This window comes from Trachurus japonicus, chromosome 20 (genome assembly GCF_045865225.1).
Source record: "Trachurus japonicus isolate A0001 chromosome 20, Traja_1.0".
Classification (NCBI taxonomy): Eukaryota; Metazoa; Chordata; class Actinopteri; order Carangiformes; family Carangidae; genus Trachurus; species Trachurus japonicus.
The window spans coordinates 21934677-21957398 of NC_140926.1; the positions used below are offsets into that span (position 1 = coordinate 21934677).

At 41.1% G+C, this 22722-nt stretch overlaps 1 protein-coding gene across 2 annotated transcripts in view; it reads right to left on the bottom strand.

Annotated features, from left to right (window-relative positions):
* Positions 1–5109: 5109 nt before the first annotated feature.
* The window catches only part of LOC146966879 (cadherin-7-like), a 157306-nt gene continuing 139693 nt past the window's right edge, over positions 5110–22722 (bottom strand). For both annotated transcript variants that reach the window (XM_085762609.1, XM_085762611.1), the window contains exons 10-12: positions 20927–21044; positions 16543–16791; positions 5110–6502 (exon numbers count right to left, since the gene is read on the bottom strand). In XM_085762609.1, the coding sequence (XP_085618735.1) occupies positions 5988–6502; positions 16543–16791; positions 20927–21044 (882 nt within the window). In that variant the 3' untranslated portion in view covers positions 5110–5987. The remainder of the gene's footprint in view (positions 6503–16542; positions 16792–20926; positions 21045–22722) is intronic.

Here is a 22722-nt window from a genome sequence, read left to right on the forward strand (position 1 = left end):
GACTTTCTTTGGAGTTTTGTTTCATGCTGGGTAATCGCAGAAATAAATATTCACCTACGTGCATAAATATGCGAGGACTTAGTCCCCAGTTGGCTTAGAGTTAAGCTTGTATTTCAACTCATTTCTCACTGAGCCAGATAGGAGAGCATCTTGTACTTGAGGTGAATGTCTAAAAACCAAAGCAGAGAGATACACATAAGGCACATTTTTCCACATTAATAATAAAAAATGCCTCTGTTTATTTTAATGCATTATATTCTGGCCCAAACACAAACATCACATATTTATTTAATCTATACCCTTCTGATAGATAAATATGCTATTAATCACATGACACAGATTACATGGTGGTTATTAACAGAGCACTATCCAAAGAAGAGGAGAGTAATTGTATGATAAATGATCTCAGACACCTGTGTTGCACGTGCAGCCAAAAGGCTACTGCAGAGAATGATTTCTTTAACAGGCAGCCAAGAGGTCAAACTCCATTAGCGATGTTCCAGCAGACTATCTGAGGGAAAAAGCGTGTTCCTCACCTCACAGAGAGTCTCTGAAAATGGGCACCTCTTTGTCAGGGCAATTTGTTGATGATGCATGGTTATGATAAGAATTGAGTGAAGTGCCTGTAGTCGCACAGGGCACCCCCCTCCCTTCCCTCCCTAGCCGAGGCGCCGGGGCCAACACGAGTAATCAGCCGAGGTCCAGATTGAGCCCCCTGATAGCAGAGGGTCCCTGATTGCTCATAAGTACCCCCAGGCGGCGGGCGTTTAAGACACTTTCTGCTGATTTTGAGTGACGGCTGGTCAATCAGAATCAACATCTGGTCATGGCCACTATCAGCGCCGCGGTTTACATCAGATGTCACTGTCTCTCTCCTTAGATAATAGAAATCACATGAGCTCCATGTAATCCACAAGCGGTATCTTGCTATAATATTACAAAAATCCATACGGAGTTTAGTCATCTTCCTTGGTCATTAAACTGGAGGAGAGAGAGGCGAAATACATTTCAGTTGAAACATATTTTTTAGAGTTTTGAAGAGAACCTGGACAACTTTTACTCAACTGCAGCTAATGCACCTGCAAGTGACAGTAATGAGTTAATGCTGAATGTTAAACAGCTGTTCAGATGTCTCAATATTGTTAGAGTGCCTGAAATGGGATCAACACTGCTTATTTAAGAGTATATAAATATGAAAGTGAAACTCAGGGAGCAGGTCGACATATTAGAAGCGTCCTTGGGCGAGATAGTGTGTTTATATGTGTAGGTGAAAGCACTTTGTGAATGAATGGGGTGAATGTGGCTGCTATTGTAGGCTGCAGATAAGACTAGAAAAACTAGACTGTATAAGTGCAGTCAATTAAGCATTTATGATAAGCGATGCTGCTGTTTATCCAGCTGAAGCAATACTCCCATTACTGTAGCATCCCTTTTTTAATTTGTAAAAGAAAGATTGTGTTGTGTTGCTGTTTATTTCTTTTTACTGTTGACTACAGAAACAGTTAACATAATTCAACCTTCAGCTGAACATATGTTGTCCAATTGCACTACGAGAGTTTGTCATCGAGTGATTTCCACAAGCACCCTTCAATTTGAAACGTCTAGCTCTCGCGGGGGATCTTGGCGGTGGTGGATTTGCGCTACAAGAGGCCGTCGTGAAGGGTAACCTGTGAGTTTGTGAGAGAGGACCCTCTCGGTCTGTGTGAACTCCATCATAATGAGCAACATGGCATGACCTTGGTTATTCCTGGCTTAAAGAAAAAAAAAAAAAACACATTTTGTTTTTGCCATGGGTTCAAAGCTTTGGAAACTATGTCAATACCTGTAAGGAGACGACATATTTACCAAGCAAAGATGCATAACAAGTGCCTTGCAATCTCTTGCATCAGCGGGAATTATAGTGTCAGTTGTATTCATGAACCTGTGAGTGCTGTCGAAATGCAGCAACTGCAAGAGAAGCTAGTCGGCTACTTTAATCTACATTGTGCAGCTCCTTGACAGAGTTCACAACAGTACTTAAAAAAAAAAAAAATGAAAAGAACATTGATTTTCTAGCTTAAATTTCACCTGATTAAAGTCACAGCAATTCAAGGTAAATATAATGCAAGCTTTCTCAACAATCCCAAATCTGTATGTTTAAGGTCTTTATTACTGATTTACATAGGTGAATGTATATATATTTTTTTTTACCAAGAATGAAGACTGGATCCCTCACTGGCTTCCCACCAGGGACCCGATATATGACGCTGCCAATCCCACCAAAGATACTGCTGGGACTTTATTTACATGTAAACCGCACTGTTGTATCCGCTGCTTTTTATATTACTTGTCACTTCATTATCACTTGTTGCACCATAAATTGACCAAAGAGGCTTAATTATTCATGTTCAGGGTGAAGAATATCTGTCTTGCTCTCACCTCAAAAGTGTAAATAGCAGCTTCATCAGCAAAAAATATGGATCAGACATTATGGAGCAATCACTCAAATTAGAGATACAATTAGCTGCTTGTAAACAGTAGAATATACCATATGTGGAAACTACATGTGCAAAAATGCCCCAAGAAATATACTTAAAAAAAAAACAAAACGCTGTATCTGCCATTAGTGACACCAAGCAGAATTCCTGGATGTTGTCTGTGGGATTTGGGAGATGTTAATAACATGAGGAGGAGGGTACATTCTGCAATTACACACAGATTACACATGGTATGTTTTCAGGCCAAGACAGATCTTTTTTGAAAAATAATATTCTGAAATATTCATCTTTTAAAGCCACAAACGGCCGCTGAAAACAGTATTCAAGTATTCAGAACAGGTTTTTCAAATTTACATAACAATACATAATAATAACCCTTACGACCCTGTGGTCATGAGCTTTGGGTAGTGACTGAAAGAATGAGCTGCAGATACAAGCAGCTGAAATGAGTTTCATCCACAGGGTGGGCTCAGCCATAGAGATACGGGAGCTCCGCATCCGGAGGGAGTTGGGAGGAGAGCAGCTATACTCCCTCATGTTGAAAAGGAGCCAGCTGAGGTGGTCCGGGCATCTGATTAGGATGCCTCCTGGGCACCTTCCATCCCATTTCTTCCGGGCACGTCCAACTGGTATAGGAGTTTACCCCAGGGTAAAACCCAGAACTCCTCTGGTCTGGGAAACGCCTTGGGAACCTCCAGGAGGGAACTGGAAAGAGGTTGCTGAGCAGAGGAACACCTTGGTAACCATGGGGACACCCAGGGGGATGGATGGATGGATACATATTAAAAACTGCTGTTGATTTAATATAAAAAATGTTTTTTTTAGAAATTCTGCAAGCTGAATTTTGGTTAAAGGGATAGTTCACCCAAAATTCAAATTTCACTCATTATCTACTCACCCTCATGTCGACTAAGAGCTGTGAGAATTTTCAGAGTCCCCTGTGCCTTCTCTGAGTTACGGGGGGGGTCCGCGCAGCAGTATTTGTCCATATAATGGTTGTCAATGGATACCAACTTTCTTCGTTCAAAAAGACACACCAAAAGACATCCAAATACCTCCATACTGCTCGTATGTAATGTCCCTCTTGTATTGAAGCCCTGGCATGAGAAATTGTTCCGCCGGTCAGTGCAAATCACACGAGATTTGCACTGACACAGGAAGAGCAGCAAACCAGCAGAGACACTGGGAGCTTCCGCTACAAACAAGCTTAAAATATAGACTTATTTAATTTTTTTCGGAACAATTTCTCATGTCGGGGCTTCAATACAAGACGGACATTACAGACGAGCAGTATGGAGGTATTTGGATGTTTTTTGGTGTGTCTTTTTGGACGAAGAAAGTTGGTATCCATTCACAACCATTATGGACAAATACTGCTGCATGGACCCCCCCGTAACTCAGAGAAGGCACGGAGGACACTCTTAGGACAGCTCTTAGTCGACATGAGAGTGAGTAGATAATGAGTGAAATTTGAATTTTGGGTGAACTATCCCTTTAAAAAAAATCAAATGTAGCCTTATATAAGTTAAACAGGGCCTTTAAAGGATTGAATGTATATATAATGTAATTCAACAGCTGAACAGATATAGAAAATGTGAAAAGAAATGTGCTTTTCATATCATACATTCCACACTATGTGTACGTTGCATTGTCAGTTGTCACAAGATGCAGTTTGTAAACACATCTATAATGAAGTTTCCTTTGAGCACACAACACAGGCCCGGCTAACTTGCAAAAGACTCCTCAGATGGCGAGCCTCTAAGTCATCACACATGCCTCTGAGGAGCATCAGGCCTTTCAACTACAAAAGCCTCATCAAAAAGAAGTAATGAAAAAAAGAAAATCATCTTTTCTCCTCCTCCCTTTCCCCACCCCCCTCAGCCCTCTCTGGTTTCCTTGAGCTCCCCAAATGCTCACAGAACCAGGCACCACTTTTTGAAATCATCGATCATTATTGTCAGATGCTTGGCTGTCGTTCGCTGCTATTTACTTAATTCTCTCCCCCGCGTTCAGAGGGACTGAAAGAAATCCCCTTGGCCTTTTAAGGAATTGAATGTCAATTTTATTTTCAGCAAAATGATAAAAACATCATTTGCACAACTCCGCCTCTTCAAAATAAATAATAATACATATCGGTTGTACATGTTGACACCCAATTTTAACATAATTTGTTTAAGCTGGAAAAAAAAAAATTGGCACAATTATGATTATCATACAGTGTGTCCTTTCACCATCAATAAACAAACCATGAACATTTTCATTTCTCAATGACAATACTGTATATGTTGGACTCTGCAAACTACTGAAGCAAAATTCATTTTACTTACAAACTGCAACTCCACCCAGGTAAGGACTGTCACTGTTCAGAAACAAATTATTCTTTTTTTTCTTTTTCTTTTTTTTTCTAGAGTCAAGGTGGCGTGAATTTTGCAATCAAGCACGATGAGGACGGATCCTTCAGCGAAGCTTTCTGATGTAGCAGACGTCTCCAACCCCCCCAAACCGCCCGCCCCTCCCCCCCTTGTACAAAAGCTAGAACAACTCAATCTTGACATTTTATAGCTCAGAAATCATACATTGGACTCTGCAATAAAAAGGCGCGAAGAGAAAAAACAGACTCAGACGAAAACACTACATTGCAACATCTGCAAAATGTATTGTTAGGAGAATAAGAGAAATTATATGATTTCCTGTTTCACCCAGTGGAGACATCAAACTGACAAGAGAGTCATTCTTTTTATTATTAGCACAACCTATGTCTTCACATCACTTCCTTAGCACATCTACTACTTGTTTATACTGTATGTGCGCAGCTGCACTTTTCATATAGTGTTCAGAGGTATGACTGAGTCCATGAATAATGTGGCTCTGTATTTAAATGTCTGGAAAAAAAAAAAAAAAACCCTCAATACCCCATGCCCCTACAACCAAAAGAAAAAAAAAAGGAACAAAAAAACCAAACAAAAATCCATAGAAACCGTTTTTCATATGAACAGTGAAGTGACTACTGATTACCCGGCAGGGACACAGCATTTCATGAGGAGAAACTTTTATGTTTTTTCTTTTTTTTTTCTTTTAGCACAAAGATAGCAAAGGAATGCATCAAAGCAGGAGTGCTGGGCCGGTGCCCATCGCTGGAATGAAAGGACAGGTGCCCCCCCACCCCACCCTCGCCAACCCCCCGTAAAAACGCTCCAACATGTATGCATTCTGCAGTCAATGGTTGGACTTGAGCCCAAAATCTGAAACCTTTAATGTCTTTTTGCACACAAGGTTTCCTCCTCACTCAAGCCACTTTTGAAGTCTGTGTCGAAACTCACCATGGCACGCTTTTGAAAATCCATACTAGGAGGTAAACAAACCAGAAAACCTTTGAAGTCAAAGTGTTCATCTCTCAGTCTCTCTTGTGTTGTCTTTGAATCTTTCCCTCCGGTGCACTAAGGCAGACAAAATCACTTCCTCTCACAATAATTTACTTTTATTTAAATGTTAAAGAGAGACATTTAGAGGCTATGAGAAGACGCTGGTTCCGTCGCTGTTGCCGTACAGGTCGGCCAGCTTTTTGAAGCGTGGCCCCCAGTTGGTGAGATAGTCATAGTTCTGGTCTGAGTCTGTACTTAGCGACTCCAGTGAGCTTAGTGACTCCGCTACCGAGCCGCTGCCTTCAAAAGCGTATGTCTGCAGAGAGTCGTACGGGGGAGCTGACGGGTCCACGTCGGCATCCTTGAGTCGCTCCCAAATAAACTCTCGGAACACCACGTTGTCCGGCAGGGATTTATACGGGGGGCGAGCGGCCGACGTGTAGTGAAAGAAGGTGGGCGTGTCGGGCGTGACGTCTCGCCGCACGTTGGGGTCTCTGATGACGTTGAGGTTGCGCAGGGTAACCATGTCGAAGGCCTCGGTGTCCTCCTCTCCCCCGCCCTCGTCGTCGTAGCGGACGATGTTCTCCCTGATGTCTCTCTCCTCCTCCAGGATCAGAGGCTCCTTCCTCCGCCGACGCATCGTCACAATTAACAGAACCATCACTGTGGAGAAAAGGGAGAGATGTTTGAGTCAGTATTGACTGACAGCGACCACGCTTCCTGTGCCACTCAGCTGAAAAGATGCAGAGATATGTGGAATTTCAAGGAGCCCGGTACATTATCACAGTGATTTCCAATCACAGATACTTGTACTGCAGAATGTACGCACACAGTGGCTCAACTGAATGGAAACAATATAAAGTGAACACAATACACTCTAGTTGACAAGTTATTTAAAAGTAATAGATAAATGACTGAATTTAACTAAACGTAATTTTAAGTAGTTAGGTTATATATATATTAATATATATTTTTTTTTTAATGGGCTCGTTGGACAGCTCCACTATTTCCTGAATTTAAGGCTGCTCCTTTATTTCCTGTCTTACATTATTGGACACACTGATTAATCCAGGTGTGTCTGAGATGAGTAGTCACAATGGTCAGACACACCTGGATCAGTTTGTCCAATAATGTAAGACAGGAAACAAAGGAGCAGCCTTAAATTCAGGAAGTAGTGGAGCTGTGCATAGAGCCCATTGTTAGCTAAAGGTATGTAGTTAGTAAAAAAAAAAGAAATTGTTTGATAATGTTTCATTTCCTAGTTAAAAGTAATAAAATAAACTCTTAAAATTGTTCGACCTTGACAATAGTTAGCTATCAGGATGAACAGCTGTTCAATGTCAATGGTTTTTGAACAGATGCTTGAAATAAGATACCTTCAGGACAAAATATTTGAAATGCTAACATAACCATACCACCCAGAGTCAGTTTTAAAGAGGAACTAAGCAAGTCTAGTCGCTGCTGTTTCGCTAACCCACCTCTCTGCCATGTGCATTTGTTTACAACGTAGCCGGCGAGAAATCAATCAATAGAGCAGTAGATAACGTTATATATCACATACGATTTTTTATTTTTATTTTTTTTAAGTATATTTTTTTGGCGTTTTTGCCTTTATCTGATAACACACAGTATAGATTGACAGGAAAGGGGGAGGCAGAGAGAGGGGGAATGACATGCAGGAAAGGTCTGCCCGACGCGGGATTCAAACCAGGGACGCCTGCGTTGAGGACTGTAACCTCTACATGGGGCGGCCGCCTTAACCACTGCGCCACGCACCGCCCCTATATCATATACGATTTTATGATGTGTATATTTGTGTAGTTGAATCTGTCATAAACAAGAGATTACAGGTGTTTTTGTCATGGTGCCACAAGTTGGGACACGGGGGTGGTGGCCCCGATCTTACAAGGCTGGTATTCAGCAAAGACACGCACACGCACATGGAAGGCAGAGAGCCTCAATTCTCCCTCGTAACAAGTTCACATCACAATTACTTCAACGCTGTTTAATTAAGGTAAAAATGTAGCATAGTTAAGCTACAAATCCTGCATAGTTCCTCTATAAAGATATTAGTAGCTAATGATCTACAATTACATGATTAACAATGTGAAATAACACCTGATTTCAAAGCAGATAAGCTGTGCAGATATGGAACACATCATATCATGGTGGTGATGAGTTCATCCAACAAGGTTGAGGGGGAATATCTGACAAAAAAAAAGGTCGACAGTGCTTTGCAAATTCTATCAGAGTTTACTGAGCTAAACCTGCAATGTAATATAACGTGCTCCTCTGTGGTTTCCACCACCTACATTTTGCTTCAAGACCTGTACAAAACTCCACCAAACTGAAATCCGTGGCCCTCTGAGATCTTACCAGAAGCCCTCCTCCAGCCCCTGCTCCCTCTCCCATACATTATTGCTGAAAATAACTCTACGCCCAAGCAAACTGGCAAATGTCTAATGATCCTCTATCCATCAATGTCAAGCCGGTGCCAGTGAAATATCGTTCCGTGGGCCCATATTTCTTTTCCTTCTCAGCGTTGAGCTACTGCAGGCGGCAGAGAAAGAGGCCCAGGAACCAAATTCAAACACCACTTCACACTCTCTAATAAGAGAGCAAATGGAGGAGATGGAAGGGAGGAAAGTGTCACATGGAAAGGCTGCAGGAGATGAATGGGCAGCTCTCTGTTGGCTATTTTGTGACTGCTGGCACCCTTCAACACCGGCGCTAGTATCACCACTCAACTGTTTTTGTGAAACACATGGAATACTCCCTCCAAGTCTAAATGCACTACTAATATCTATGATACTTTTTTAGTGCTTTGAGACAGAACACCAAATATTTCTGTGGAAGATTGTTTCCTCTGATTTTAGGAACTTGAGTCACTCTAAATTCTTTTCGATTCAGTAAGGCTTCTACAAAGTGAATTACAAAGTGGCACGTTGAAATAGAATATTCTCAGTGCTTTCCAGCAAAGCTCTTTAGGGTTTAATGCCTAGAAGACAGCCACGATGCGTGACAGACTGGAAACGGGCCAACATCCAATCACGTCCTACTAGGATGAGCAGGTGGATGGCCATGCATACAAATACTCAGTGTGTGTCAGGTACCCAGGGCTCTGTAAGGAATGATTTCCGACCCAGACAGTTTAGCAAACACATAACCATGATACGACAGTCCCACTCTTCATAACACACTTAACTGATGATGTAAACTAAATGGAAAAACAGAGGAGGAGATCAGTTTAGTGTTACAAAGGCTTTTGCTGTAATTGAATTGTTTAAATGATCTACCCTGCACAATCGATAGTGAACAAGGTGAGTTTTCTGTGCTGCCCTTTCCTTACCAGCATGCATCGCTGAATGCACTTTCTCATTAGTGTATTTTTTTTTTAATACGCTGTGTGATTCAGGGGAACCTAAGACTGATTATTCACTCGTTTTGTCACGACACACTCTCCCGTGTCTTTGCGCCTTGGTCCCATTTCTAATGGAGGTTTCCATCAGTGAGACTGTCAGAAATGTAAGTTTTATGTGCAAGTACTAATCTACTGTGCCTTCTCTCAATGAACTTTTAATAAACCTATCATGATACATTTCTATATGTGTATTCTTTTCTTTGGATTCACCAGGGCAGGGCTCAGCTGGAGGGAGTCAATGTCAACCAATCAGAACTTAGAATTTGAGTTCTTTTTTTAATTATTGCTCGTATAACATGCCTCAATCAAACCTGACATCACAGACACATTTGACACTACAGTATATTGCTCGATCTCCTCCTTTGCTTTCAACATAATTACTAGAGCTACTAGAGGTCACGTAACAATTACACGTAACTTTTCAGTTGTTGTCATCTTGCTGGTGTCTGACAAATACTCACTCAACTGTCAGTAAAGGTGGCATGGCCTCAGTTATGCACATTATATACATCATGAGTTATATATTCACCCCTGAAGGAAGAAATTAGCCGATTTATTTACTACCAGGTTGGAAACATGTTATATTCTGCTTTAAAGGGACAACGAGGAGAAAAATTCTGCGACAATAAAAAAGTCTCATATTAATGTGGATGAATCTACGTTACCCACACTTGTTAATGGGCCCATTTTCGATAAATATATGGTTTTGTCTCTATCGTTATTTTGTTATTATTAGTGGTGGCGGAAATGCTGGGCGAGCCGACCAGCGTTTCCTTACTTTCGGTTTCGCGGACGCTGCCCGGCGAGTCATGAGAATAACGCCGCCGAATCGCCGTTTATGGTCGGAACTACGACGGTATCTGATCGTCTTCGAACCTCTGACTTTAATTCTTGATGAATGAAAACATGAGTCTGTCTTGCGCCGGTCAAAGAATTTAACGGTGCGCGCGGAGGCTCATAAATGTAGTGTGAAAACGCTTTGCTTTTCCAAAACTCCTCGTTGTCCCTTTAAAGTTGATCATTTTAACATGGGAGTCAATGGGGACGGACTTGGATTTGGAGCCAGCTTCAAGCAGACATTGAAAGCAGTGGAGCTGCAGCCTCGGTGGGTGCTTCTTGGTCGTAGGACGTTGCTTGCACCGACTAACAAACAGAGGACAGACTCTTTTCTTCTCTCTATGTGGTTATACCATCTGACATTTTTTTCTTTCTATTGTATTCCTGTGGATATGAATGAGTTATATCATAGCCTACAGTGAATATTCTTATGCTCTTTTGCCTTTTGTGCATTTCCCCCCACCTTTAAAACACAATGGTGTAGTATGGAACTGACTTGTAAAAAAAAAATGAAAATAAAGAAGCTTTTATCTAATGTCCCTGAGGACTCTTTTGTATAATGTGAGCCAATTTTCTATAATATGGCATATTTGTTATTTATGTTTACAACTGAAAGAGCTCAGCTTTGCTTTTGTTTTTGTAATTGAAGAACTCATTACCTTAATTTGTATGTACAGCAGAAACTGTGGCTGGTGGTGTGCTCTAATTGGCAGGGTTGTTTCTTTCTTTTTTTTTTTTCAGGTAGCCTTTATGTGTATGTGTATGTGTCTTTATGTGCTGCTGTTTGCATAGCGCTGTTGGTTTTGTCTGTATGATATGAATATCTGCCTGATGAAGGTCTACGGACCAAAGTGTTGGGCAGCGTGCGGTCTCCCTTTTAAGTCTGCAGTTTTTGATCCGATGCATCCGCCACTAAAACTTTAAGTTGTTTGCAAGAACTTGTTTGCAAGGACTAAAACCTGCAGCGAGGGTGAACGGAGAAACCTGGAGAACAGGGAGGGGAGCATGTAGCAAGTGACAAATGAGGATGTCTCGTGCCTCCTTAAGCGACATGACAGATATCACTCTCCTGCATGGATGACATTATGCACCAGCACTTGATGAAGGGCACAGAAACAATCAGAATCTGTGAACACACATCATCCACGTTCCTGGCTACATTTCACTCCGTATCAGTGCCGCTGTATGTTTGCTTCATGATTCAAATAGCTATTATGGCGTCTTTGCTGTTGCTTATATTATCTGTCACACTGTTAAGTGTGTATTTGTCAACTTTATTTCCCTGTTTACTGCCTCATCAACATTTGTGTTTTTTATATTTCTTCTGTATCCTCCTGAAAGCCTTTTGCATTTTTCTTCCAATTCCTTCACAATAGTTTTTTTCAGACTGTCATTGTGAAGAAAAATCTGCTCTTAATTGACTTGTTTCATTTAAAAAATAAAGGACTGATTTGCTTTTCTTCCTTTTGAAGGTTTTTTTTTTTTTTTCAGCACAACAACCAGTTGTATTGATAGAAAATAATTACACAAGTTTAACACACAAATCTGATGTGGCCATTTGCAGGTTTCAATGTGCACAGTGGAGCTTAAAGATCAGATCTGAGGGAGAAATTGTCTGCTGTCTGAACACAGACACATAAATAAAGACAGACAGCGGCTAACACAGCAGACAGACAGTAAAATAAAAGATGAATGGACACGGTGATTTATAGAATGAGTCTGATAAGTAATACTCAGACAGAAATAACTGTCTGGAGATTCGGAGGGCTACGTAATGTCCTAATTGGCCCTCTGGAGGATTGAGCAATACCTGACCTATACTGAGGTAAAGGCACTGGATCTTAACAAAATAATGATCATCTCAGTAGTTTGGATGTATCATCTAAAAGTGACTGTATCATTAAAAAAAAGGTTTTAAATGACATTTACAAAAGAGAGAAAAAAAAAACCATGCCCAGGCATTTTCAGGAATATTACTGCAAGGAGCAGACGACAAGCTCAGTAATTAAATCTAAAAATATCAACCTATGATTAATGACCACTTAGCTTATGAGTATGTAGAGCCAACGCTAACATGCACCCAGCTCTGTGGTTTAAAGGCAGGCAGGTGGAGAAACAACACACTGCTGAGGAATACTGAGGCAAGCAAAGGCACATTCTCCATCAGCAACATGCACTGTAGTTATTACACACATAACAAGAAGAAGTGTTGCTGGTGGGAGTGTGTGTTCCTCTCACCTGATGAGAAAGAGAGAGATTGATGGAGGAAGTGGGGGTGGTGGGTGGTGGGTTGGGGAAGGAGGGGGGGGGCAGCACATGTAAGACTGACAGCACCTGAGGATGTCGGCAGTGAGACGCAGCCCGGGTCTTATTCCTGCCTCATCCAAAACAATACAATCACACGCTATCACGGCCTCAATTGCTACCTACAGATTGAAAGGAGTCTTGATGGACGACCATCAAGGAAGATCAGAATAAAGGATTGGGAAGAGCGGTCGCGCATGGGCTGTTAATATAAGGGAGGACGGAGGGAGGAGGGGCTGAGACGGGATAGGGTGGGGGAGGGGAGGGGGGGGGGGGGGGTGCATATGCACAAAGAGGAAACAGAGAAAAGAAGCAAAGAGACTGATCCAATTGAGCAAAGCCGACTGATGGGGACAGCTAAGGACACACACACGCACAAACACAGAGACAAGGCAGCGTGGAGGTATATTAAACTGGAGGCCATTAGTTCTAAGCCTATGGCCTGAGGCCATGCTGAGCAAAATAGAACTAACTTTCATTAGCAATGCTGGGTTCAGGGTTGCACGGCCACGTATTTCCCCCTGTTGGTCTTTTGAAGTTTTCATTTATCACTGAAAGAATTCTCTGTCGCAATAAAAGGAAGGAAAAACTTCAAGGGGACTGGGGTAAAAAAAGGGAAATGTTTGACCCCATTAAAGAACTCATTTCAGTCATTGTATATGCTGCAAAGATGCTCCTCAGCTTTCAATGAAGATCACCTGAGCGTTAAACTGTGACACCGCCCTGATGGAGTAACGCTTTGTCTGTGGGTTTTTATGAACAATAACGCAGCCTGGGGGCGACGGCACAGTGCTGCATCATCTTTAAGGCTATGTTAATGAAGTCTCATTCACAAGTGTCTTTACCAACATCTCAACGTATGCTGTAACATTAGAAAACAAGAGCAGCGTCTGTGCTTGAAATGCAAAATATGCCGTGCTTATATGACCTCCATGAAATATTATAATTAAGTTAATAAAATACACTGACACGCAGCTCCCTGAGATGGGAGAACGATCTAAAAGCTCAAATCTCATCACTGACTCGGGCTGCCTTCAGGTATCGCTTTCTTTCATTGCACTCCATTTTTTAGGAGTGTGTGCTCAAACGCAGCAGAGTCTGGCTGTCACATAAATGACACATAATCATAACTGGCGATGGAAGGTTATAAAGAAGTTGCTGGAGACTTGGGAACTATAAATACTTTGCAAAAACAAAAAAAAAAGACTGAAAGAAAGAATCTAGTGTTTAGTCAATCAATTGTGTTGGGTATATTTCAAATATCAAAACTAGAAATTGAATATACAGTCATTTCCTGACAATCTGAGTGTTTTTGAAATGATGGACAAACAGAGTTAGATGATTGACATGAAGTTAAAATAACAGCCTTGGGCACCCGTTTCTTCTTAGACAACAACCCACAGAATGCATTTAACAATCCAGTGAGTGCCGTGAACACACTCTAGACAAAAATACTCCAAAACTCCCTGAGATTTCACAGTATTACGATTGTAATTAAGTGATCCTGCTGGCAGGATTTCAAAGGTGTTCCACTTGTAAACATTTCTGCTTCTATTCAGAGCTGACTGACCTGGGTCACATGTATTTATTTACTAGAGAGGAAATATGAGGGTAAGATCACCCCCACCACACACACACACACACACACACACACACACACACACACAGCCCCCCAGGTTTGACCTGAGCAAGACTTAAGATGCAGCTCTGTTTTAGCAAAAGCTTAGACACGGAGCTGCCTGAGTAGTTTGTGAATGGGTGGTGAAACAGAAAGCTTGAACAGCGAGGTTGTATACCTCCATTTCCTGCACTCACATCTGAACCTCTGTCTGAACTGCAGATACACGGTGTTAGTCCAAACACATATTTGCTGCATCGATCAAAAGGTAAAAAAAACCAACTTGAAACAGCACGCTGCTTTACTCAGTGTCTGGCATACCTGTCCTGTGTGTGAATGTATTGTTCCAATACAAAAATGTAACATTGATATAGTATATAAAGTTACAGCTCTGCAAAATCCTGCAAAGCATAGCAAAATATACTCAAAGTATCAAAAGTAAAATAAGTGTTTCTACAGGAACGTGACTCCTGCTTGTGATGTATTATTATATTTTGCATTTTAACTGCTTCATATACTGTAGGCCTACAGTTGCTGTGGGTGGTTCTCATTGCAGGGATTGGGCTCCCTCTAAAGGGTGGCGAGATAAATTTGAAGGGTTGGGAGATAATGAAAGAGATGGAAAAGAAAAAAATAAAATAAAAAAGTGTTTCATTCACAGACCCTTCTTCTTCTCTAATCTTTGCGATTTCTGTGAAATATCAGAAAGGTTTGTCTCTTTAGAAAGTGCTAACAACACATAAACATTTAAAACAAAGTGGCCTTAGCAAGACATTACTTTTTAAAGGAGGCCAAAAACTACCAAACAAAAAAAAAACCTGCTGACCTCTGATTTTTCATTAAAAATGTGTCTTTAATCACATGATTAAATGTAAAATCACAATCTGTAAAGTGTTGCACCTCCAAAAGTCAGATCGATGAAGTAAAAAGTCTGTTTCTCTCTAAATGCCTTACAACTACAGCTCTGTCTTTATTTCCACCACTGACAGACTCAACATATGTCCAACGCACCTTTCCTAATATGCTGGTCTATGTAAGCTGTCAATGCCCACTGTGTTGATGTGCTAATGTCACGCTGCTGCCGCCGCAACACTAATTTGCTAACCCAATTCACAAGAGCTTTGTGGAGGCATAACACTATTTGTGCTGTGCCTTCTGCCGCTACGTTCCTTCATCCAGCGACTCGCTTTGCTTGTCATTTATCATATTAGTAGTTACAGCTAATCGGCTTGGCCACAAACACACGTTTCAGGCTGCAAGTGTAGTTTCCTTTTTGACTCCAGCGACTCTTCCCAGGGGTTTTACTCTTCACTGAGATCCCTGGCTTCAGTGCTTCACTTCACCAGGCTAAATATTTAGCCACTCGTGGTGATATGTGCTTCGGCAGTCGATGTATTGGCTCTCTCTCAGTCTGTATTTGTGGGCTTGATAATATCAGTAGCTAATGGCTGCTTGATGCTGCTTGCTTTATTGCTTTCTTGCAGCTGCGGATGTCTTTGCTTTGGCTTGGTGCTAATTCCTGCTCCTGCCTAAGTGCAGTAATTGCATTGATATAAATAGTGTATTACGTTTCTTGGAGTGATTTCTATTTTAGTAGTGAGTTACGGCACTTTGTTCGAACTGGGTAGCAACTTGTGGTGGAATGTAAGTAAATACAGTTTGTGCTTTTATACTCTTAATGGACTTCATTCCCAAGGGAAGTATGTTTTTGTTTTTGCTTTTTAACTTAAAACACAGCTTTAGTTACTTATATATCTTTTTTTTTTTTTTTTAAATATGAACTTGATTTATAATATTAATATAAAATGTCACATACGATACGATACGATAAACTTTATTGTCCCGTTCAGGGAAATTTGTCTTGGACACTTTAGGTGCTCCATAAATGCCTTGTAACTTAAAGGAATAGCTCACCAAAAAATGAAATTCAGCCAATACTGACTCATCCTCATGCTGATGAATACAGTACATATACAATACATATAGTCCAACAAAATCCTTATATGAGAAAACTACATAAAAACCTTATAAAGATATTCCTCCTTACAGTTCGTCTGCTGTAATCCAAGTGTCCTGAAGGGATATAGTCCAGAGTTTACTCGAAACGGCGTGTTCAGGCTGTTAAAATGTCCTAAATGATGTCGTTTTGAGGAAACTCTGGACTAAATCCCTAAATAAAAATAAAAAAACGGAATTAAATAAAAACTACTCAGCGTGAGGGTGAGTCAATAATGACTGAATTTAATTTTTTGGTGAACTATTCCTTTAAGTATTTTATTATATTAATACATTCCCAGTGTATATAAATGTAGCCCAATGTCAGTAAATTTAGTAATAGATGATGTCATGTCTGATAGGAACAATGACAATACAACAACAATGAAATAAAAGTGTGAAACCTTCACTGACAAGACACACATCACTCTGAGCTTTACACAAACATCTTCGGCTACAAAAAAAAAGGAACATAAGTAGTTGTTACACAGACTCATGTCTGTGACACTGAGGTCATGTGGATCTTACCCAGAAGTGTGATGATGCAGCCTAAAATAGCCAGGAGGGCGCCGGTGCTGAGGCCAGTCGCTGTGTAGGCCACGGCTCCACAAGACAAGGCCACGCCATCAGAATCGCAGTCACACACACGCACCGAGAGTGTGTTGGTGCTGCTGAGGGCAGGACTTCCACTGTCCATGATCAACACGGGCAGCCGATAAACAGGCTGCTCCCGTCTCCTGAAACCCCCTCGCTTCGTCAGTATGGACGCCGTGTTGTCTGCAGAACAGAGTGAAAGCAAACATTGGACATGTAAGAGAAAACATTTGAATCTCAACTTTATATTGGCTTCAAATGAACAATGAATGGCACGTATAATATCACTGGCAGGAGGCTTAACTTCTGTTCTGTAATGATTGCTGTGCAGTTTGAAATGATTTCACTGTATTATACGCAGAAATGCCAACAGATGGTGTCATTAACACAATTCATTACATGACACACTGTGGCGTCTCTCCCTGGTCTTGACCACCTGTTGGATAATAACAGCTTTGGTTTGATGGTGAGATCTTATATGAAATCACAGCGTATGAGTGCGAATGAGCAGCCAGAGGAGAACAATGTGCCATTACAGCAGCTAAAAAAAAAAAAAACACTCCATGACAACTGTATATCAATAGATTGAAATGCACTTTGAAACTGAGCAGTCACAATTGAAATGTAGATTTTTGCCTTGAAGGACAACTTCTTTGTTTTTCTGAGTGATATTCAGATTTCTCTCAGAAGTCTAAGAACAAGGTGGGAATGAATATAAAGATGGCTCCTTTGTAAATGCCACATTAGTCAAATCAACAAAGTGCTCTTATGGGTGAAGGAATACACACGTTTGGTCGATAACAACTGTGTTGGGTTTCTAAATAAAACACTTGTGTTAAATATATATGTTCTCGAGGTCAATATGAGACATGTGGTCATCCGTGTTATTTTTCCTCAAGGGACTTGTGTGTGTAGAAGGACAGTAAAAACAAGTAAAATGAAGACTTTAACACTAGCATATAGCCTAAGCACCCAAATGTTATCCTTATGTGACTGCTGAATAATCAATTCCAAAACCATGGGCTGCTATAACAGCCTCCACTCTTCTGGGTTCAGTCTTTGCTTAAGTTTCTGACCCGAGCTGCAGGGATTTGCTCCCATTTGGCAACAGGAGCATTAGTGAGGTTGGTCACTGATGTTGGTGGATAAGGCCCAGCTCACAATCTACCATCCAGTTCATTCCACATGTTCTGGGTTGGGGTTGGGGTCACCAGGCTGCTCGAACAATTTCTTTACAGACCACACTTTGTGCACAAGGGAGGGGGTTTCTGAAACAAAGTGTTCTAGTTACCAAACCCCAAAGGGGCTGGAGAGTTTTTTTTCCCTCTCAGTAAAAGTGATGAGTTCCGATGTGAACACACTATTTTCTACCAAACTTAGAACAGAGTTGGTTATTCCGCATGAGAGATTTCTGTATTTGTTTTTGTTTTTTTGTGCTCATCTCTGCAACACCTACAGATGTCTGTTTTACTTTAACTGTTGCTTAATTAGCCAAAACATAAGATATTATCATACAGTTTTTTTTTTAAGGTTTGAAATATCAAGCCTGGCTGTGTCTGAAGAGCGCAGGTACTGTGGATGGAAATTAGCTTTTAACCAAATCCGGTACAATAGTATCTCTTCTCTGTAGGCTATATAGTATGTGATTAAAGCAGAAGTAAGCAGAATGTTTGTGTTAATATAAGTCTTAAATAGTTCTATCTTCCAACGGCAATCACTTATATAGAGTGTTTGGTCTGAAACACGGGTCTGTCAGTCTCTCTGCTCTGCTGTAAGCCGAGGAGAAAACTTTCCTTGTATCCTACAACCTTTATCCAATGAGGAGAGAGAACGGCATAAAGGGGCGGTCCTCTCTGTGTGTGCAGCCAAGGGATGCGAGTGAATGTAGTGATGTAGGGACGAGGGCGGGGACTGCTAACTCCATCGGCTGACAGGAAGTTAGCCAAAACCACCGGATCGCTTACTTCTGCTTTAATGTTTTGTACATGGTCCCTGAAAGGAATAAACTAAAGTAAAAATAACAAACAAACCACAAACTCAGATGCTCACTTATCAACACATCTCTAAGAGAAATTTAAAAATGACAAGTTGTTACAGGAAGTTAACCCTTTTTTGGCTAGAGGTTGCAAACAGTTGTCTGGGGGAAGACCAAACCGACAGATACAAGCGATCAATAATTTCACAAAATGTCTAGGCTTGCTTGATAGTATGCTAATTTCAGAAGATGTGATGGAAACAAGCATTAGCAATTGTTTTGCTTCCCACTGAGGGGTTGTAGTAGTGTATGCCCTTTCACTGCAGGCTACTATCTGGACAGGAATGCTTAGCCTCGTAAACCAGCCTCTCGCGGAAATGCATTTCATTTAATTTCAAAGGAGAGTCTGGCCTCATTCCCCCTGTAAGCGTTTGGGGTGGGCGGGAGCTGGGCGGGAGCTGGGCGGGAGTAGTAGCGTTGACAGACAACCCCATTCAGCCAATCAGCAAGTTGGTGTAGTGACGGGGCTTTGCACCAATCGGTCCCTGATTGGCCAACGTGCTGTGTCAATCACAGCGGCGACACTGATTGGCTCGGCCTTCTGAGGGTTTCAGGCCAAACGCTTACAGCGGGAATGAGGCCAGACTCTCCGTTGAAATGAAATTAAATGCAGAATGCTAACCAAGGAAACAAAAACGCTTTTAAGCTGAACTTGCTATGTTTCTTCTGAACTGCAAGGAAAACGGCTTTCAGTGGCTCTTGTTAGCTATCAAAATGTACATATAGCTCATTCAGGCTAACCTGCTGAAGTGGAGACCATTTAAAGAATACTTTCAAACCAATTGCATCAAATTGTTCAATATATCTATATTTCTGCCGGGTGATGGGAAGGTGTGGGATGACAAGTCTAATCACAAGGTAAACACAAGGTAGTCTTCCTGCCAATTTGCTTGCAATCTGCAGAGAGGTTAGACTTCAAACATCCAGTTCCTCATGCTAACACAGATCTATACACATCACTATGGCACAACCTGGCTGCTAACTGCCACCTCTGAAATGTAACATGGCAGCCTTAGCCGATGCTCCCACACGTGTGAACAAAACACCCAACACGGCGCATTGCTTCAAAGATTGTAGAAGCTCTGCATATGGCTTTAAAGCAGCAGGGATTCGTTTAAGTAAATAATGGTGGAGTCAGGGATGTGTTTTTATGACTTTAAAGTTTTGTCATAGGAGAAGGAATTTTCTTCATCTGCCCACTGCTTTACGTGTAGGTGGTGAGCAAATCACTACAGCACAAAGGCAGTTTCAGTATGTTTGCTAAGGTTAAGTTATTTGGTGGTATAGTATTCAGAGAGCCAACACTGAGCAGAGCAGGGCTAAGACGTAGTAGATTGTAGTACAAATTGAGGGCTCCACTGTTGTTGAACATTTACAAAGAAAGGGAAGAAAGGGCATTGTCATAGTAGAATTATGATTTCATTTGGCACAACTGGGCATGCCGGCATGCTCCGGGCGGGCACTCTGTACTTCTTCTCCAGAGTCAGATTGCTGAGGAGATTGCATCCAGATGCAGGGCAGATATACACAGAGCCGGAGTGAGCAATGGCCAGAAGTGTCAATTGCATTGCTGCCAGGCTCCATTCAGAGGAAGTAAGCAGCAAATATACCGTACCTAACTTGACCAACACCTTTAACGGACTCTGAGGGCCACTGGCAATTCTCTCCGGGGAGGCTTTGATTTAATGGCTGCATACAACAAGGCTGATCGGAGCTTTGACAAGTACGTAGAAATGTAGTTTAAAAAGATTGGTGGCTGACTTCAGGGGTTCAGCAGTCTTCACCACGTTAAATTGAGGACTTTCTTTTAGCCCATTTCACAAGATTATACTGGAACAGGTGCATGGAAATTACAATTGTTTTACTGAACATACTTGTAGCACATTATGCATGATAAATAAATGCAATTTTGACCCAGATAATTTACCAATGAAAAATGATTAATTCATTAAAGTTTTGTTTTTTGCCAAAACTGCCATTTGAGCCCAGTGGTAGTGATTTACATTTGCGATCATCTCCTGGCAGCCAGTGGTAAAACATTTTACTATCACCGCCTATGGTAGGCAAGAGATTTATTTTTAATGCCTTCAAAATGCCTTTTTTAAGAAAACTGAACTCAGTGGGTTGTGTTCAAGCTCTGAAAATCCCTGAGATTTACAGATTTCAGAGTCGAATTTAGCCAAGAGACACATCCATATAACCACAGATAATCAAAAAATAACAGAGTGAAAATGCTGCCCTGAGGCAATATCATAAAAAAGAAAAGAAAAAAAAGTGCTGCACCTTTGTTATCTCGCAGAGTGAAGTTGAGGTTGCTGGCAACGGGCGCATCAAGGGCAAAATCAAAACGGTGACCACTCAGAGGTTCATCCTTATCCACCGCGCTGATGGTCTGGATCACCTGGAGACAAGAGGAAGACAAAAAAGACATTGGAGATCAGTTACCTCACTGATCTGTATCCAGTCTCAGCGGCTGATTGGGAGTTAACTCGAGCTATAAATTGTTTAATGTAAGCATGCAGTTAGAACCGGCTGTTATTGTCACTCATGGTATCAATTTGCGAAAAGCATTGTCGTCAATCCTTTTGTATATGCATCACTTTTCACTCTGCCACAGATTTATATACAACAGAGGCATTAATCTTTCTTAAAAGGCGAAGCAACAGTGTGAGTAAACTGGAGAAAAAAAACAGCTTGATTCTGATTGATGGAAAAGATTTTCCTTATAATGTTTGGCTGTGGTTTTCTGTCGTTTATCTCTTCAAGTACAGTAAGTGCTTATTTGGCAAGAGCTTGGCAACCTCTTAGGAATGAAGTGTTTTCTTTTGGGAATTGATTTCTCCAAAGCAAATCATTCTCCAGCGGTTACTCTCTCATCCCTAGTCCCTAGACTATAACGCTTTTTAGCGATAATGTTGAATACTAACCCTTTAATGATCTTACCCAGAAAACACAACGGAAAAAACAGTTGTTATCTTCTTTGGGCACTAACAACAAAATCAATCAGCAATTTTTTTTTCAACTGAACACATGGCTTTTAAATTACAAGCCTCTGCCAAACAGCAAAGATGTTTATTATTCTCCAAATATTAGAGCTGTCCAGTTCTTGTTTTGTTGAGTCTGTAAGACCCAAATAATAGTCTGTTGGGATGATGGGATGATGGACTCAATTCAGACACACCCTTTGGGCAGAAGTTGCAAAAACACCAGTGATTAAGTTGAAATTTATCAATGTCTACAATTGTTATTTTTATCTTTACACTTAATGCACATTTCCACCCCAACAAACAGGAGCCATGCTGAAGCCCAGTACGGCTGGGATCATCATTACAGGGGGAGGTCATAAATGAAATATTCACTGTCCTTCTCTGCAATTTGACTCATCATTCCAGACAACATTTTAACCACCAGAAAATTACAGGATGTGGTCAGTAATGGATGTGGACATGGTTGGCAGGACAAAACAAAAAAAAAGCGGAAAAAATAAAATAAAATCATAAAGAGGAGAACAGGAGAGTTGAAGGTGAAGCGCACAGGCAAAACCACTGTGAGGTGTCACACTCCTTCACAGTTGAATCTGAAGACAGACATGAAACACACATGGATATCATTCACTCTGACGTTCACTTTGTGACGGTATCATTATCTCCCATATCCATCTTATCACAGAAAAAAACAATCCTCTGTCTGAGAAACATCACATTTTATAACTTTAGTATCTATGAGATTCATTCTCAACATCAGGCGATGCACCACAAACAGGAAGCGCTAATATTTGACATAATTTTGATGGCACTAATTTGCCAAAATCTTAACAAATTTAGAAAGCTTCTACCTGTGGCTGACATTTCAGTGACACTTGATGCACTTTTACAGGCTCTTGCACTTCTAACGTCTTTGTTTTTGTTGTAATACCGTAAACAGGCTGTAATGTTGGTTGCGCTTAGAGGTGAATTTTCCACTGACCTACTGAAAACAAGTGGAATGTCAAGCAGCTCTTACTGTGAAGAGAAAAATCAAAGATCTATTTCAAAACAGAAATATGCAACTCTGGATGGCATTTAACTTACAGAGAGACC